The 18,142-nt window shown below is 35.7% G+C and overlaps 1 protein-coding gene and 1 long non-coding RNA gene across 2 annotated transcripts; one reads left to right on the top strand and one right to left on the bottom strand.

Annotated features, from left to right (window-relative positions):
• Window positions 1-1,993: 1,993 nt before the first annotated feature.
• LOC114273273 (uncharacterized) lies at window positions 1,994-3,101 on the top strand. The gene is made up of 2 exons (XR_003632988.2): window positions 1,994-2,777; window positions 2,873-3,101. It is a non-coding gene; the product is annotated as an uncharacterized LOC114273273 (long non-coding RNA).
• Window positions 3,102-5,130: 2,029 nt separating this feature from the next.
• On the bottom strand, window positions 5,131-17,608 carry LOC114273237 (uncharacterized). The gene is made up of 18 exons (XM_082877968.1): window positions 17,559-17,608; window positions 16,120-16,227; window positions 15,306-15,841; window positions 15,089-15,160; window positions 14,867-14,938; window positions 14,694-14,765; window positions 14,529-14,600; window positions 14,320-14,389; window positions 13,894-14,218; window positions 11,474-11,729; window positions 11,108-11,247; window positions 10,676-10,918; window positions 9,499-9,586; window positions 9,336-9,396; window positions 7,016-7,165; window positions 6,764-6,899; window positions 6,269-6,334; window positions 5,131-5,527 (listed from the first exon to the last, which is right to left on the bottom strand). The coding sequence occupies exons 4-7, from the start codon at window positions 15,154-15,156 to the stop codon at window positions 14,549-14,551; spliced, it is 264 nt and encodes an 87-aa protein (XP_082734094.1). The 5' UTR covers window positions 15,157-15,160; window positions 15,306-15,841; window positions 16,120-16,227; window positions 17,559-17,608; the 3' UTR covers window positions 5,131-5,527; window positions 6,269-6,334; window positions 6,764-6,899; window positions 7,016-7,165; window positions 9,336-9,396; window positions 9,499-9,586; window positions 10,676-10,918; window positions 11,108-11,247; window positions 11,474-11,729; window positions 13,894-14,218; window positions 14,320-14,389; window positions 14,529-14,548.
• Between the last annotated feature and the right edge of the window lie 534 nt (window positions 17,609-18,142).

Below are 18,142 nucleotides of genomic sequence, written 5' to 3'. Positions count from 1 at the left end.
ATGAGATATGACCATGCATGCATAAAAATTCTGTTGAATTGCCATAAGTTGCATAATCTGGCATGTACCATGTCAATTAAGCAAAAATTGAAGTTGATCATGCATGCAAGCTTGGTTTTGTTGAGTTTTGGCACCATTTGCATCTTTGAAATGGAAATGAAGTCAAGATGGCCTTGCATGTTCGAATAATTAAAGATATGAGCTTGAATGCAAGAATTTGTTATATGGGTGATGAGTTTGTCATGTTTTGGGACATGCATGTAGGTAAATCAAGAAATTGAACTTCATAATGCTATAATCTTGCAAAGGAACCATGTTAGTATGATTATATTTGAGATTTGAGCCTTTGCATGCAAGAATGGTAGCTGGGAAATTGAATTGGAGCTCAAGAACTTAATCTGGAAAACCTAGATTTTTTATGTCCGCTCGAGCGAGGGAAGGGCCGCTCGAGCGGGAAAATCGTGCTCCCAGCACTTTTTGCAGAGTTGGATTTCCGCTCGAGCGGGACATCTCACGCTCGAGCGGGGAGCTTTTATAGACAGGCCTTCCGCTCGAGCTCTCTATCCCACGCTCGAGCGTATTTTTCATGCAACCAGTACTTTTGCAGGCCTTAAGGGTCTGCTCGAGCGGATAAGTTGACGCTCGAGCGGGGACCCTGTTCTCTGAAATTTTGTATGCTCGTTCTGTGTTTTGTTTTCCATTCTCTTTCACTTGTAAGCACTCTTAGGCATATGGTAAGCATTGTAAATGAGCTAATGAAATGTGAATTAAGCCTAAAGAGAGATATGTGAATTAAAGAACGGATTGAACTGTTAGTGACCCTTTTGTGCTCATGAAATGTGTAGGGTCAAGTTTCAAGGCAAATCCACAAGCCGATCACTGTGAGTAATATCAATATTTAAAAGCTTGTGAATGTCTACTTGTTATTCCCTTATAAGCCTTATGAATTTGCTAATTGGGATCGTGGACAAAAGCCTGATACGAATGAATAATTGGACCAGAGGTCGTTTTGATAGAGATAATGGGCCAAAGGCCGTTTTGATATAAATGAATGGGCCAAAGGCCGTTTTGACATAAATGAGTGGGCCGAAGGCCATTTTGACAAGAATGAGTGGGCCGAAGGCCGTTTTGACAAGAATGAATGGGCCGAAGGCCGTTTTGACATGAATGAGTGGGCCGAAGGCCGTTTTGACACAGATGAATGGGCCAAAGGCCGTTTTGATATAAATGAATGGGCCGAAGGCCGTTTTGACAAGAATAAATGGGCCGAAGGCTGTTTTGACAAGGATGAATGGGCCGAAGGCCGTTTTGACATAAATAAATGGGCCGAAGGCCGTTTTGATGTAGATGGAAATCAGAATGGGCCAAAGGCCAATATGTTTAGAACTACAGTCACTTGATCTAACCTTTGTATAAATGTACATATGTTAAGTAGGAATATGAATTGGGCCCAAGGCCGTTTGGAGTATATTGTTCTGCATATTGTTTATATGACTTCTGTATTTGATATTATTCACTGGGCTATCGCTCACGCTCATTCATGTGTTTGTAGGTGAGCCAAGGGAAGGCCAAACCCAGCCCCAGTGAAGTCTGCTAGGGAAAAATACAAGTTTTGAGGAAGTCAGCCTTGCGTCTCACTCTTGAGACCTATCCTTGCCTTTTTGCTATGTAATTATATTTTGTCTTACCGGCAAGGACTTTATGTATATCTATAAATAGTCTGTCATGGGTTGACTTAATTAGATGATCCTGTTTGTAAGGAATTTTATGGTACTGTACTTTTGACATGGGTTATTAACGTATATGAGTTTGGTTTGTTTTGAAGTGCATATAAGCACGGCTCTATGGACAAAGTTATTGATTATTGCTTCCGTTTGGCCCCTCTACTCTGTTGACTTATGTCTATTCTGGTTTGAGGCCGTAGGTAATCTTAGGATTACTGGCCGGTTACGTCCTTAACCCATGGGGGCGGGTTCGGGTCGTGACAGTTCATAACTGCATCTCATCCAAATTACAAGAAATCAGGTAAAGAGAAATATTAAAAGCTGAAAATTCCATTACAATATAGACAAGAGATTTAGTGTTTGTTTCTAAGGTAAAGTTTCCTCTCCCCCCCCCCCTCCCTTCCCCCACACAAATTCAGTCTGTTTCGGAATCTAATAATTGTGTTACCAAATATTCTTATCTTCATTTTAATTGCGAGCCAACAAAACATTTGAAAATTGATGCCTTCAATTTTGAAATCTGTGGAGCTTAGTCTTGGGTGTTTAGTTTAAAGTGCTTGGTCTAGCCTACTTCACACAAGAAGCATCGAAGTTTGTACACATTTGAGAAATCAGTTTGTCTCTTTAGCAAGTGTCTCAGAGTTTGCCTTACACTTAAGCAAGCCATAGCCATTGCCCTTTTAACATCTGATATCTTATATTAAAAATCAGAGATTATTGAATACTTTGTTATATTGTTTTTGTTGTATTTTTTTTCCTCCACTTTTTTTAGTACAAGAAAACTAAATTAGGCTGAATCATATTTCTTTTGTAGGTCCGCAATAAGTTGACTATCAATTTCCATTCTACAAAGCATTTCTAATCAGTTTCACTAACCATCTAGGAGGACAAAGCAGGCAAGACAAACTCTGAAAGCCAGATACGATATTGCAGATTGCATTTTCTTTTCATTTGATCTGGTAGATAAGCTTGCTAGAAACCCGTCCTAGGTAGGGAATCCTTGCACAACCTCGCTTGCTGGCTGTACATAATCTTTGAATTTGGACAATGACAGTAAGTATATATTGTAGTGAATATGCTCTGACAATTTTTCTTTTTTAATATATCGGAGCTAAAGGCATATTTTTCTGATCAAATTAATGTTCCAGGCTCTAGCTATGGCCATCAACAGAAGCAAACTCATCACTCAAAGACTAGTTTCTCTTTAATCTATTGCTGGATTTTACTTGTTCTACATTTCTAATATTTATATTACGTGTGCAAGTCATCCTCAGGTGTAGGGCTCTTGATTGTATTGTGAATTCCATTCTGGGTTCTTTGGCAACTTGTAATTTATTAAACAGAAGTCTATAGAAAAGGACTAGTGCATTTGCTTTCTATCATCAAATTTAGGTTAATTTGATCTTTTGGTTCTGTATGCTTTGTTGGTTGCTAAACCACAGCACAACTTGAGAGAGATTAATATAAATATTCATTTGATCATGTGTGTTTTCAGTCTTGTACCTTGTTGCATGGTTAATGAAAAACAGACACACTACACTTCAATCATATAATGGTTGTTAAAACCAATAGGCTTTGTTTGGAGGATTACTGAGAAATGTAAATGTATGAGCTTTGTTGGTAACTAGCAAATGTAATTATTTCCCCAAAACTGATCAAGAAGAACCCCGTTCAAATCACCTAAATAAAGACTACTGAGACTTGCATGCTGGTAATGGTATGATATGCTAATCTTCGACAACGTTTTCAATCCTCTGAATAAATAGTACTGCAAGCTCATTCCTTTAAGTCTATAGTCCATGTTCCGTGCACAGAGATTAGAATCAAGTGCTTTGTTATTCAATCTGGATTTGATGGTTTCTTCTTATATTCTTTATTTTTCCTCTATTTTTGTGTAAGATTTCATATGTTAGAGGTCCTGTTTGTTTTATCAAAAAATTTTACCACTTGTATGAAGTGGCCCTCACCTCAGGATTGTAAAATTTTTAGTAATATGTGCAGGACCTCCTGATTGTAGCAATGTTAGGCAATCTTTTTAATTTTATTTTTAAAAAAAAAAAATTGATTTTGACATCCATATTATCAAATTACATAACCAAATTGAAATCATAGTGGTTAAGTGCTAATGCATCATCTTAAGAGAGGGGTGGTCCTTCACTAGTTACTACATAATTACAAATGTATATGCATAAATCTTTTAATAGATAGAATAGTGCAAAGGGTGGCCTCTCCTACATTATAATCGATAAGATTTTCCTTGGTCATTTTGATTTTGAATGTGAAAAAAAATAATTAGCAAATGTCTTAATGTAACAAATATTATTATATTGAAAGGAAAATCTTATGATGTTCAATTCAATTTTACAATCTCATCTGTGAGTCCTCCCAACAATATATCACATAATATTTCGATTTTAACAACCTTACCACGAAAAAATTATGTGGTGGTCTTGGAGTAAGTTCCCATCTTGATGTTTATTGGTTGAAGTTGTGAAATTTCATTAAGATTTTGGGAGATAAATTGATAAATGTCAAATGACAAATAGTGTGGAGTAATATTCCTAGACCACCAAGTAATTTCTTGCGTTAATTATACAAAAACTTCTTCAACTATTCATAAATATCACTTTGATCCCCTCATTTATAAATCTATATATATTGACCCATTTAATTATAAAAATCATACAAATAGATCTGTTTTGAAGATGGTCTGAGATGATGAAAGTAATATATTTTTATAATTGAAGGAATCAAAATGCATAAATTTATAAATGAAGGGTCAAAATGATATTTAATTGGAGAGTTTTGTGTAATTTAAGTATTAACATCTCTTCATAGCTCTGTGGTATCAGAAAAATGTTTGAGAAAACCACTCTAATAAAATATTTGACAAGTGTCAAATTTTAATTTGTCAAACATTCCATTACCACAGGGCGGGACATTTGCTGCCCAAAACTCAGATCATGCCAAGCTTGAAGCTTTTTCCATTACCTTCCCGTTGTCCCTCCTACTCTAAGCGCTCTCTCTCTCTATTTCCAGATTCTTTCACTGCTGGAAATTAGGTTTTTAGTGGCGTTTAAAAAACACCGCTATAGCTATCAAAAACGCCGCTAATTGTTTTTGTGACGTTTAATACCAAACGTCGAAGATGCGGCCGTCGCTATAACTTTATGACGCTTTAAAAGCGTCGCTAAAAAAATGCCGCTAAATATGCTGCATAACGGTACAATGACGTCACGCAATATTTAGCGATGTTTTGAAAACGTCGTGGTAGATCTTTTTTATTTTAAAAATATAACCATTGACATCATCTATAGTGACGTTTGAAAACGCCGTCATAGCTTCCATTTTTTTTTTTTTTAAATTGTGCTAATTCTGTGAAATTTAACTAAAACAAATTACCTATAATAAAGATGAAAAATATTCAATATATTAACTAAATTTAGGTAAACATAATACTAGATCAATTCATGCTTCTCAATATACAAAAATATTTCAATTCCAAGATGAAATAAAGTTAAACTAATGCCTAGTGATGAGTTGAAAGTTATTACAAAACAAATCAACACAAACAAATGGGGCGGAAAAAGATCAATCATGTACCCTTTACAGCTCGGCACAAAACAGATTGGCACAAAAAAAATCAAGATATTTAAATTGCATGGATGAATGTCTAGCATAAAAAGAAGGGGGGGAGGAAATCAACCGTATGCTATACAACACAATTGCAAGACCAATCATGTACTCTTTACAGCACTGGGAAGCAAGTTGAAGGCTTCATCCTCTTCTTCCAACTTCTTTTCCTGTTGACAAAAAAAAAATCCCAGGATTTAGTAAGAACTAATGGTGATAAAACAGTATCCAAATTCACATGTTTTGAGTTGCTATGCTGCCTTGACAAATTCACACTGCAGCTATGATGTGGTCAAATAGCTATACCTCTGGATGATTTGTTATGACATCAATTGGTCCAACAGTTTAAAGTATAGAAATACTGAAGCCCAAATTCCAGCAAAATTATAGTTTGCTTTTGAATTTGAGCCCTATCAAATTCTCGTCATATCAATACAGCCAGTGCCTAGCCTTAACACTGAACAGATTTTAGGTAGGCATGCCAAACCAGCCATTTAACTAACTTATCTCAAAAGAAGAAAAATAGACATTCAAAGACTTTAATATATATATATATATATATATATATCTAGAACTTATTACTTGTGTTAATTTTCAGTTCAATGAGTTAAAGAGGCAACCTGAATCAAAACCTATTATGTTCAAAAGTGAGTAGAAGATTACTTGAATGCAGCCCATCCAAAAAAAAGGTCAAACTACATGCTTACTTTAGGCAGTTCTGCAGGTATAAAATAGTATTGCCAGCTAAACATAAATTCAATCCCACAATAGATACTGCTACTGCCATTCACATAAATCTAGTACATCACAAAAGTGACCAAAATGGCAATTCGGCTTCATTGTTCAAGGCCTACACAAAATGCATTTACACCCAAAAGGTTGAAATAATGAACTAGCATAAATGACCTTACCTTTTCCTCAGCTGAGCGCTGCAAGATCTCCAGCATTGCATCTACACTGATAGTTGCTTGTCTTGACTGAAAAAGCAGAAAGAAGACTTGTTTTAGTATGCTTAAAATATAAATTCAAGTTCACATCTGAGTAAAATGAATAAAACAACAAACTTTCATACACTCGGCTAATGATCCCATATGTCAGGCAAATTGACATTTTAACCCAAAATAAGTTTACCAACCTATGAAGTTAATAAGGCCATGAATTCAGTAGTTGAATCATTAAGTTATTCTCAATACATCTAGAATTCCAGCCTCGGCCCTGCCTGACTCTATTGGGTATGAGTTGGGGTTAATCGAGGTTGGGGATTAATAAAACTAATCTGGTCAAGGTCGGAAATAGGGCATCCCTTCCCTGAACCCCCAGATTTTTTATATATTGATTATCAACATACCCCCTTAATATATGTTTATTATGTTCACTGCGTATTAGTTATTTGACTAAGCAAGTACCCTCATGGACTTCACTTCATCCAAGGGCAACAAGGATGTCCATCTCTCTTTTTGAATCTAAGGTTCTATTCTCCAAGGATTTCATTGCATCTCCCATCTCTTCAGTTTCTCTTTTTTGTTTTTCCTTATCTGCTTCCTGATAGAGAGCAATGTACAAATTATATAAGAAGCCAAAATCAATTCACGATTGCAACAAAATAAGGAGATCTAAAGATGAAATAGAAAGTTGTATATGGCATGCTAACTTAATACCTCATCCTTTGCACGCCAAGGTTCGAAATTCCGTGATGCACCCAACTCAACAACATAGTCTGAATTTTGCGGGTCGGTCTTTGTTGTTAACTCAGCAGAGTAATTAGTGCATTTGAAATAAAACCTGAATATTTGGATCCCCAAGTATGTCTGCAAATAGTTTTAACATTTCAGTCAGTTCACTGAACAATAGTAATACATATATCATAATCAAAGTCTGAAAAGGATGTATTTTACCGATCATAGAAACAAGGATAAATAGTGTGAAGATAACAATGTTATAACCATAACAAGGGTATCCATCTTTCAAACAGCATAATGTTGAAATTTCATCCAATGTCACCTCATGCTTTTACATAGAATATGTTCAGTCAGGACATCATTTCATCAGGTTAATCCCTATGTGAAAGTAGAAAAGATAAGGTAGATGGTAAAAATCTGGCATCTAGAACAGTAGTAGATTTGTAGTGACAGTACTGGGGGTACATTGAATCCACATAAAAATATGGTTGCTCTACTTAGAAAGTATCTCTAGATTTATGATCAATAGTTGCCTTCTTACACAACTTGTGTTAATCCTCTAACCTCAATTGGAGACATCTACCATATGTCACTAGTTAGAAAATAATAGGTGACCCACAGAAACAGGGGAAGAATAATAACTTCTAATAAAGACAAAACAGAGGGAGATCCTGAATTTTTGTGCAAAAAAACTTATAAATATTATCCCTGTGATAAATTTCCTAAATTTATCACAGGGATGAACTATGACAATGTTTAACTCAAGGAAATTGAAAAGGAAAAAAAATACTAGATTATTGATTTCATTAGCAAAAGAGAGGCTTGAGTAATTGAGCGAGTCATCACTACACATGTCCCAAACTTACTGTAAATGTATGTTGTTGTTTGGCAGCACCATAGCTTTCCTTAACAACTCTCCCAGCAATAGTTCTCTTTCCAAACCTGCTTGGATATAAACCTGTTCGGAATTAGCTCCTTCATTTATCGAGCAAATATGATTTACAAACTACGGTGGAAATCAAGAGATTCATATACAGAAGGAAAACAAGAGCTGAAACCAGTTAGTTACTTCTTGTATACTTTCTGTGTAAACAAAACAACATCTCCTTTGCAGACATCACCTAAAAAGAGAATCAAAGAAGCTTTAAATTTTCAAAACCACCTTGAAGTGAACAAAAATAGTGCACTCAAAAGAAATGTATGTAAGTAAACCTTTACCGGTACAATTGATGGCAAAGGATGATCTAGGATAGAGTGTTTCAGCATTTCCATCTTTTATCCTGAGGGTTAAAAATCATACAATAAGGATACTCTTATGCAAAAATAGTATAAAGCTACAAAAGATATTAATACCCTTGTAGAAGCCAAAATAAATCATCAAGGCATGAATGATTTCAAACTTTCTTAAGCTAGAATAATTTAATAATAAAACAAAAAAGTGATCTAAAACTCAAGATGTGCACTTGTAGAAAATGACAATATTATTTGAGAAACAAGACATTTAATAAACGATTAGATACTAGGCATGACACAACAAAGAGAGTAGGGGTAATATGTATACATCCACTCACTTATAGATCAATGTATTGTGCTAGTCTAAAACAATACAGTCTACACCATTCAAGTTTTTTCAGTGTCACTTATAGATCCACTCACTTCTCTCAAATTATTTCCCAGCAAAATACACATTAAGCTCTCCTTGCTATTTTTTTGCTTCTTCAGAATCTTTGCTAATTGAATCCGAGTGTGAAATGATATACATAAAACTATGACAAACTCTAGTTCTATCAAGCCTTATGAACAAAGTTTCCTTATATATGCCTAAAACACAAAATTATGAAACACCAAACATAAGCAAAATTAAAGCAATTATAGCAAATATTCTCTGCTTCCCTCTGCTTTATTTGATCACTTTTCTCTGGCTTGTTTTAAAGGTCCAATTATAGTGTTGTAGTGACAGATGTCTAAGCAGTAAATCAAAGAACACTTAAAATTTGATTTCCTAGATTTGTGAAATTCTCCACTGGATTGTATCACAAGTTTAATATGCTTAAACATCAAAATGAATGCTACCAAACTCGATAGCAAGGTGTAAGAATTTAAAGTTAAGTATAAATGGTATAATTTCTCCCGCGGTGAATGGGTTGATTTTAAAAAAGGAGAAGGTCAGGGAGATTTAATCTTCTAGGAAGGACAAGAAATTAACAGACTTCAATGTGCAATTAATTATGATGGTCATGTGCACATATGAAAAAAAGGAATTGTCCGTGACCACAAAACAAAAAAGGGAAGAATGTACGATTATCCAAAAGTACTCTGACCAAAAATGCTTGGCATGCCTCCAAAACCACTTGTACCAGCTACATTAAGGCACCAAAGAAAAAGGGGGGCAGGAGGAAATCAGCCATAAAAATATTGAAGATTTACAGAAAATGTAGTTAAAGACTAAATACACCAAGTACCTGCTTGTGTTTGACCAAAGTTGCCAAACCCAAAAGAACCTGTTATCTGAGCAGGTTGAACAGAGTGGAAAGGTGTTGAAAGTGAGGGCTGAAGAAGAGAAGAAATTAAATCCATATCGACAAAAGAACATAAAGGTCTCAAAAACTAAAACACAAAGAAATCAGATTCTTAAGAACAAACAACAATGAGATGCCTATAAATTATAATGTAACAATATCAGACATGTTCAGGCAAGTGTCACTCTACAGCTTCATGTAAGAAGTTTCCTTTGCATGGAGATTAATAATTTTCATCTATGAAGTACACGGTACAATTTCTAAGAAATTTTTAAATGAAAATCAATGAAGATGGAAAGCCATTTTTCCCACATGGTGCATATTGGCATATATGGAGTGCAAAAATATGCGCTAAAACATTTTATAGATACTGTACTTAGACACTACATTAGTTGGAAATACCAACATGTCCACATATCAAAACTTATCAATTTTCTGAATCCAGTACATCATACATCATGCCCATGCAAGCAACCTAGGTTCCAACTATTACCCCTAAAATATCAACTACTTAAACATTGCCACACAGAGAAACTTAATTATGAGTTTTAAGAGTGACTTACAGTTGTTTGACCAAATCCTATAGGATTGCTTGTAGATAGCAGTCATGGAGTGTTTGAGAACAAGTTGCCAAACAAATATGAGTGCAATTTTTACAGCTTGCAGTTGAGAGATCAAGTCTCAAAACTTCATTCTCAAATTTACCATCAGAAAACCATAAGGAGATCTTTTTCTATTATCTAGAGGGGTTAATTATATGGAAAATCTAAAATCAGTTATCTGGATGCCGCTGTAAAATATTCTCACAAGCATATGGATTTTAAATAAGTCATGGACAAGGCAGAGAATAAGTCATGGACAAGGCAGAGAATATGGATTTTTACATTTAATCTTTCCCTTTTCCAATTTGCATTTATGTTAAAATGTTCACATAGATGGTTCAGGGAATATGAAGTAAATATAGAAAAACATAGAACCAAAGGCTGGATATTCACTTTAGAGACTTGAGTTGAAATCAATCAGAAAATCTGTCCATTGTTTTTTTTTTTCTGTTTTTCTTAGCAAGAAACTAGATCTTATCATAAAAAATGGACATCATAAAAAAACAAAGAAGACATACCCCTAAGACAGAATTACGTGAAATTGGTCTTCAAAATGTCATAGATTACCCAAAAGGAACTAGCTAGAAAACTCACAGCCCAGACTCATATGACTAAGATTTTCAGCAGAATATTCAATCAACAAGTTGTTCTTTCTCTAAGTCCCCAAAGTTGACTTTATTCCAGGAAAATCAATTCACTGTGATGGAAGCATACCTTCTCACATCAAGAGCAACAAACAGAATAAGCCGTTCTGAAAGAAGCTGTGCAATGATCCGAAAGAAACACAGCATAACTACTCTTAGACAAAACATGATAAACATACATCCATACATAAACTGCTATCTTTTTTTTCCTTTTTTTCCTTTTTTTGGGGGGAGGGGGGTAAGAGTCCATAAATAAACTACATTAATAATAGATCCACCATAACAAATGATTTGAGGGGCACTTACCAATCAGTCCTATTAAAAGAAAGGGACTCGTTCGACAAAATTTTCTGCATGATCAAAAGATCCTCTCTAAAACTGCATCATCCAAAAGGGATGGTCAAATGGTCTTAAATTTTGAGCAAGAAACGAGGTCACAATAGCACCTGAGAATATACATTTTAAGTATCATGTAATGTAATGACCTTGTTTGTTATTCACATTAAATTAATACAAATATAAATTGATGAATGGAAGTTTAACGGCAATTCAGCAGTTTGTCATATGTAGCAAAAGACTATCAGCTATTTTCAAAATGACGTATGCATCTTTGAAATGTAAATCGATCAAGAAAATGAAGGAAATTGAAATAATTACAAAGCAAATACTCACAATTTCTCCGTGTAGGTCAAATTTCCTAGAATAGGAGGGATAGGTCCACTCAAGATGTTGCAGCTTCAATCTCTGGATCAAAATCAAGATAACGACACAGTTATAAGACAAACCAAACATTGAACGCTGGGTCTGTTGAGTTAGTAGTAAAACACCATAAAGGTCCCCTCAAATAAATTCAATTTTGTGAAAAATACCAGATTGAGGAAACAACAAAATTAAAGCACTTACAACACAGCAAGTGCCTGCATCAAGCCTGTAACGCCCTCAAAATAATAACATTAAACCCATCAAATAAGACATTCATTGACAAATGAAATAACCACATTCTTCTAGTCATCAGAGTTTCATTACAAAAGTATTACATGTTAATAACAAAAGCAAAAATGCCCTACGGGCTTACAGCTTTCCAAGTTAACACTTGGTTACAACAAAAGAGTGCTAACTCATCTACACATTAAGCCCTCGGCTTGAATATACATGTAATACATCAAAAAGGAACTAAAACCACAACAATCTGCTCGCCTCTAGCCTCTCAAGCTATGACCTTGGAGGTGGCATGCTACCTGTACCTGAAAATGATATTCCCATATAGGGTGAGCCACAGCCCAGTAGAAATACACTAAACCAACCATGAACAATGACTAAAAGATTAGCAATTGATAGATGGCCAACACTGATACATCCACATAAATCACATTTTATGTCATCCAACTTATGAGTCCAAGTTACTTTTCATTTTCCCTTTTTCAACAGATGAGCATATTAGCTCTATCATCATCTTAACAGATATGTATAAAAACTATATCCCACATTCACAGATAAGCATATAAGCTATATCCACATTCCCAACAGATATGTATAACAACAATATCCCACATTCACAGATAAGCATATAAGCTGTATCCACACTTCACAAAGATAAGTATATTAGCTCTATCTTCACTTCTCTAGATAAGCATATGAGCTGTATCTACGGAGTTCATCCCCTATCTTCTCCCAATACTATCCGGTTTAGAGGTACATCCCCCATCTTCCCCTAAACCGTGGAGTACATCCCCCATCTCCTTCTCTACACATAACGTATACAAACACATTGGTTCTATATACAATCACTCAATACATACAGTTAATGTATTCTATCAACCGTCAAATTCCATGACACATTCCATTGATTAGTTTCCGTTTGCCTAATCATCATGCATTGTCTACAACAATCACGACTATTCTCCACCGATAGCCCAAAGCAGTTATTTCTAAACAGAAAATAAATGCACAAATGGATATTCAATCAACATTTCAATTCGGTGTGTGATAAACAATTCAACTACACCCTTTAACCCCATGCACTCCCAATCTCAACAATTCCATTTCATTTCCTCATTTCTCACAATTAATTACCCCAATTAATCAATCAATGTAATTAGGTCATTTTCCATAATTAACATTATAACCCTTAGGTCCCATTTTCATCAATGATTCAACATTTATTCCATTCCTCTATACCAAACATGCATCTAGGTTTATTATAAATAAAACCCCAACTTTTGTAAAATAACACAAAAGCCCCAAACTTTCACAAAATTACCAAACCAACCCCAACATCTCAAAATACCAAAATTTAAAGACAAAATCCATAGAGAGGAGTAGGATATCCCTACCTCAAATTCGGAGCCCCAAGGGAGAAGATGACAAAACCCAACGTGCTCCAAATCCTGAAATTTTCAGATTAAAATGTAGCCCTCGACGATCAACAACTTTTTGTAAAGGCCAAAGATGAGCAAATCACTCCTACTAGATCAAAACCTAGAGAGAATGTAGAGTTCTAGAGTGAGAGGCTCAACAATGGTGTTTTTGGAAAAGTAGGAGAGAGAAGAGAAAGTGAAAAAGTGATTTGAAAAGTCAAAACTCGGAACTTAAACCCAGTCGCCCCGCTCGAGCGTCAAATACCCCGCTCGAGCGTCACTCACAGACTCCCGCTCGAGCGTCAACAATCCCGCTCGAGCGGCGGATACACACTCCCAGAACTTTTACAGAACCAGGTCTCTGCTCGAGCTTCCAACTCCCCGCTCGAGCGGCACTCACACAACCCCGCTCGAGCGGCCAACTCCATGCTCGAGCGTCCAACCCTGCACAGGAAATACTGGATGGGTGCAATTCCCGCTCGAGCGCCAGAACCCCCGCTCGAGCGGACAGGTCAAAATCTGGGCAGCTAGTTTTGGTTTCTAAACTCAACCAACCTGTAACAAACCTGCCCAACACATCCTACAACTCAAATACGAAGTAAAAAAGGATGTAAACAAGATAATAATCAACTACCAACATCTACGGACACATGTCCGGATCACTGTACAACGAGGGTAAATCCGGGATCGCTATAAAGCCAATCACCGATTGGATTTGTCCTGAGAGTTGATTACCTTGCAAAGATCTAGCATGCAAAATAAAATTCAGAGCAATTTTTTAAGTAAATAAGTCATAAGAAATTAAATCACTGGACTTCTATACACATACAATGTAGCGCCTTGCAAGAACATGATATTAAAAGTAATCTCTCTAGTCAACTGATTGTAAGACAAGTCCTTACCAATCAAAAGAGATTAAACATTCTTGGACTAGACATAGTAGCGTTTATCCAGAATTTGGCGCAATTGCATTAGATGGTATACATACAAGACCTGGAAGGCGGTGCAGTTGCCTATGTTCTGAGGGATGCTACCAATCAAACTATTATTTCTTACATCACTGCATATTGAAGCAAAATGGTAAAATATATCACAAGATGACCCAAGATACAGAAAACACAAGGAGCAATAAGAAATAGAATGAAATGATCAATAACTTACAAGTACCACAACCCTGTCAGCTGGCACATGTCAGGAGAGAGAGTACTAACCAAATTGTTCCCTCGCAAACCTGTTTTACGTTAAGAATAAAAACATGCATAGGCACAAATTCGTAAGAATTTCGACTCACAATGTGAAAAACATAGGAAATCATAAAAATGCCAATATGGAAAAGATAACTGAGAAAATGGAAGGAGAAGTGTACTCACAGATATTGCAAAACTTCATTCTAGTATATAAGCCTAGGTATTTCCCCACTCAGTGTATTCTGTGCAAGGTCTCTGGAATACATATATTGAAACATATGCATCTCAATCATCATTCTAAAATTAGATAGAAATTAAATGAGAATAGAATGGAGAAAGAGGACTTACAAGAGTTTTAAATTTGGAATTTGGGACAAGGTTGAGGGAATTGGACCAATTAACTGATTGTTTTTCAAAATTCTGGGGAGACCCATTCCAAAGAAGGGAAGAAAAAAATTATACAAGACAGAATTAGCGCAGTAAGGGACTAAACATGAACATGAGGTTGTTTAGAGACTTACAAGTGTTCTAGTTGTTTCAACTTTGAAACTGAAAACGGTATGTCCCCATATAACTCATTGAATGATAGGTCCCTAACAATAACAGATTTCATATCAATTGGTGTATAGTAGATAAAATGGATATCACCAAAGAGTAATATAAAACTCAGTGAGCGGGAGCTTCAAATGCTGCAGACTAGTGGCAAAACTGAATTATTGTCTCCAAAAATATAAAACACTTACAAGCTTTTCAAAGAGGAGCAGTCACCAATTTCATCAGGGATCTGTCCTGAGAGGTGATTTCCTCTCATATCACTGTTCAAAAGACAGTGCAATGATAATCATTTCCAAATAAAAACCCATTAAAGTTGATGTACTGTACAAAAAGAATTTAGTACAAATACAATGACAAATAGAGAAGAAAGAAGGGGGAGATACAATACAAGTGAAGAAATTATACATAGAGAGTAGACTTTTAAGGTCGCCAATCGCAGGTGAGATTTCCCCATCAAGACTTAAACCTGAGAGATTGCTACAACGTTCGAATAACCAACCAAAAAGTCAACATTTTGAACACCATGAAGCCCAAAAAAGAAAACGCCAAGGACATCAATACCGACAAGAATAATAGTATGTGATTTCATAACCATAGTTGAATTGAACCACTATGAAAGAAAGTAAAGTCTTGTAGACTTAAAAAAAAAAAAAAAAAAAAAAAAAAAAAAAAAAGGAAAAAGAAATGTTAGGTAATGAAGTGTTAACAAAGGGAAGGGAAACACATACAGTGCAATGACATTGAAGGCGACATTGTCACATGTTACCCCTCTCCACACACAGTAGTCTTGGATATTGGATTTTGGTCAAAACTTCCTGAGAAAGGTGTTGCAAGCTGATTACCATGCAGCGCAACTTGCTCGCAGCTGAGGCAGAAGCCTCTTGTAATTCTGGATCCATTGCTTCATAACCTTGTATCAATCGAGTATACATAGTTGGAACCTACATATTACAAAAAGCATTGCAACAATAACATTACGACAATCTTATGAATCTGGAATCAACACATTGTGGGCCATAAATGCTTCATAGTTTTTTTAAATAAAATATTACTTTGTCCCAAGTGTTCCCTTATGAGAAAAAACCAAACAGAAAAAACCAAAAAAACAAAGTCCCCAAATTAGGCCATAGGTAGTGAGAAAATTGGCAAATATAAACAACAATCACTGAACAACACAAAACATAGTATTTTAATTCATGCCATAAAATACTCGGCTTACTCCCGTAAACACAATTATAGCATCTTCCGCCTTAGTCCCATCTTTCGGATATGATTCACGCCATCTCTGCCAGATTGCCCTCACACTAAATTTTGGAATGAACTCAACCTTCAATAAATAAAATCAATCCATAAGAATCAAAAGTGCTGCAACAGAACAAAACTTCAAATAAAAGGCAAGACTGTTTTAGCATAAACAAGCAACCTAAGTTTGAAATTGAAAGCCAACTTTGTGAAACAACTATGAACATGAAATAGAATGGATTACCGTGGAACCCGTATAGCGAGGGGCAAGTAAAGCATTGAAAAACCCATGAACATGTACAGAGGGCAAGTTAAGGATCAATCAAACGTGAAATTATTATATAAAAGTTTTTCCGAAACATAGACCAAGAAACTGAATACATGTTACAAATATTTTAAGAACAGTCAAACCTAGCATTGCTGTAAAAAACTATGTGTGCAAATCAAGGGAGCAAGCAATCTTCAATTTAAAAAATTACCACTCAATGCTAGTGCTGCAACACACATTTAACAGATTTACCAAGTGAATAAAAAATTAAGCACCCAAGAGAAAGCAATATTCAATTTAAAAAATTTCCAGTCAATGCTAGTGCTACAACACACATTTAACAGATTTACCAAGTGAATAAAAAATTAAGCACCCAAGAGAATGCAATATTCAATTTAAAAAAATTACCATTCTCAACAAGTACTAGGGCTACAGGAGAAGTTAAAGATTCACCAGGTGAATAAAAAAATTAGACATCCAAAGCATTAGTGGAATCTAAAATCCGAGTAAATACAAAGCATGGTAGTCTCTTCCATGGCTTGGACAGGAGTAAAAAAGCCCCACAAAATATTCTTTAAAGGCGATCCCTATCTTTGGAAATGTTTGTCTATAGTTTCCTATTTATGTCTAAAACCCAGGAAAAAAAGGGGCAAAAAATAGAAATCTAACAGAGAACAAGAAATGGAGAACTTCAACTTGAGCTTGGCATGTAAACAGACATGTAATATACACAAATAAATCCAAATATACATACACACAAGATTTGAAGGTAGAGAAAGTGAAGAGATTGGTGATCTGTACCTCAAGCTAAAGAGAATCTTGAAAAAGGAAAGTAAATGTATGTATGGGTAAGTATATATTCAGAGATCTTTCAACTTTTTCAACATAACAGACCAGAAAACGATGTGTTTAGACACAAATCAACTCCTCCTCCTCCTCCTCCTCCTCTCTCTCTCTCTCTCTCACACACACACACACACACACATGCAGACTTGAAGCAAATACTTAAATCTAGTTCAACGAAGCAGAGAGTAAAGAAAAGAAGAAAGCCACAAATCAACTTGTAGTTTCTTGCTGACAATTTCAATTTCAAAAACCAAATCGAGAGAGACGGGAAGGAAGCGCAAGAGAGAGAGAGATAGAGATACCTCACTGGTGCAGATGGCGGTGGCGGTGGGGCTTCGAAATCGAAATCAGAGAAATCGAACCGGTGCAAACGGTGGTGGAGGTGGAGCTTCGAAATCGAAATCGCTTTGAATCTCAAAGACGAATATGTGAGAATGATAAGGGTTTAGAGATGAATCGAGAGAGAGAACTTCGATTAGGGCTACAGCGAGAGGTGAATCGATACGTTCAGACGGTTTAGAGAGAGAGAGAGAGAGTGAGTGAGTGAGATTTTAGGGCTACAAATATGTATTATATTTTATATTCACCGTTCGCCCATTTTTAAGAGAGAGAGAGAGATAGGACATTCGAAGGCGTTTTCAAACGCCTCTGGTTAATGAAACGGTGCCATTTTGATTTAAAAAAAGCGACGTTTAAAAAACGTCGTTAAATATTGTGTCGCCAAAACTCATTTTTCTCTTAGTGTTTGAGGCTTCAAACGATGTGTTAAATCCATGAGGAATTCAAGGAAAGGCTTTGGTTCTCAAAGGTCTTATCCTTCGACATGCATTACATTCATCTTTTGTTATCATTTTTCTGAATAAATCTTGTTCCCAAATGTCTTTAG

Source organism: Camellia sinensis, chromosome 7 (genome assembly GCF_055761805.1).
Source record: "Camellia sinensis isolate YWXY chromosome 7, ASM5576180v1, whole genome shotgun sequence".
Taxonomy (NCBI): Eukaryota; Viridiplantae; Streptophyta; class Magnoliopsida; order Ericales; family Theaceae; genus Camellia; species Camellia sinensis.
This window is presented reverse-complemented; position numbering and strand designations above follow the sequence as displayed.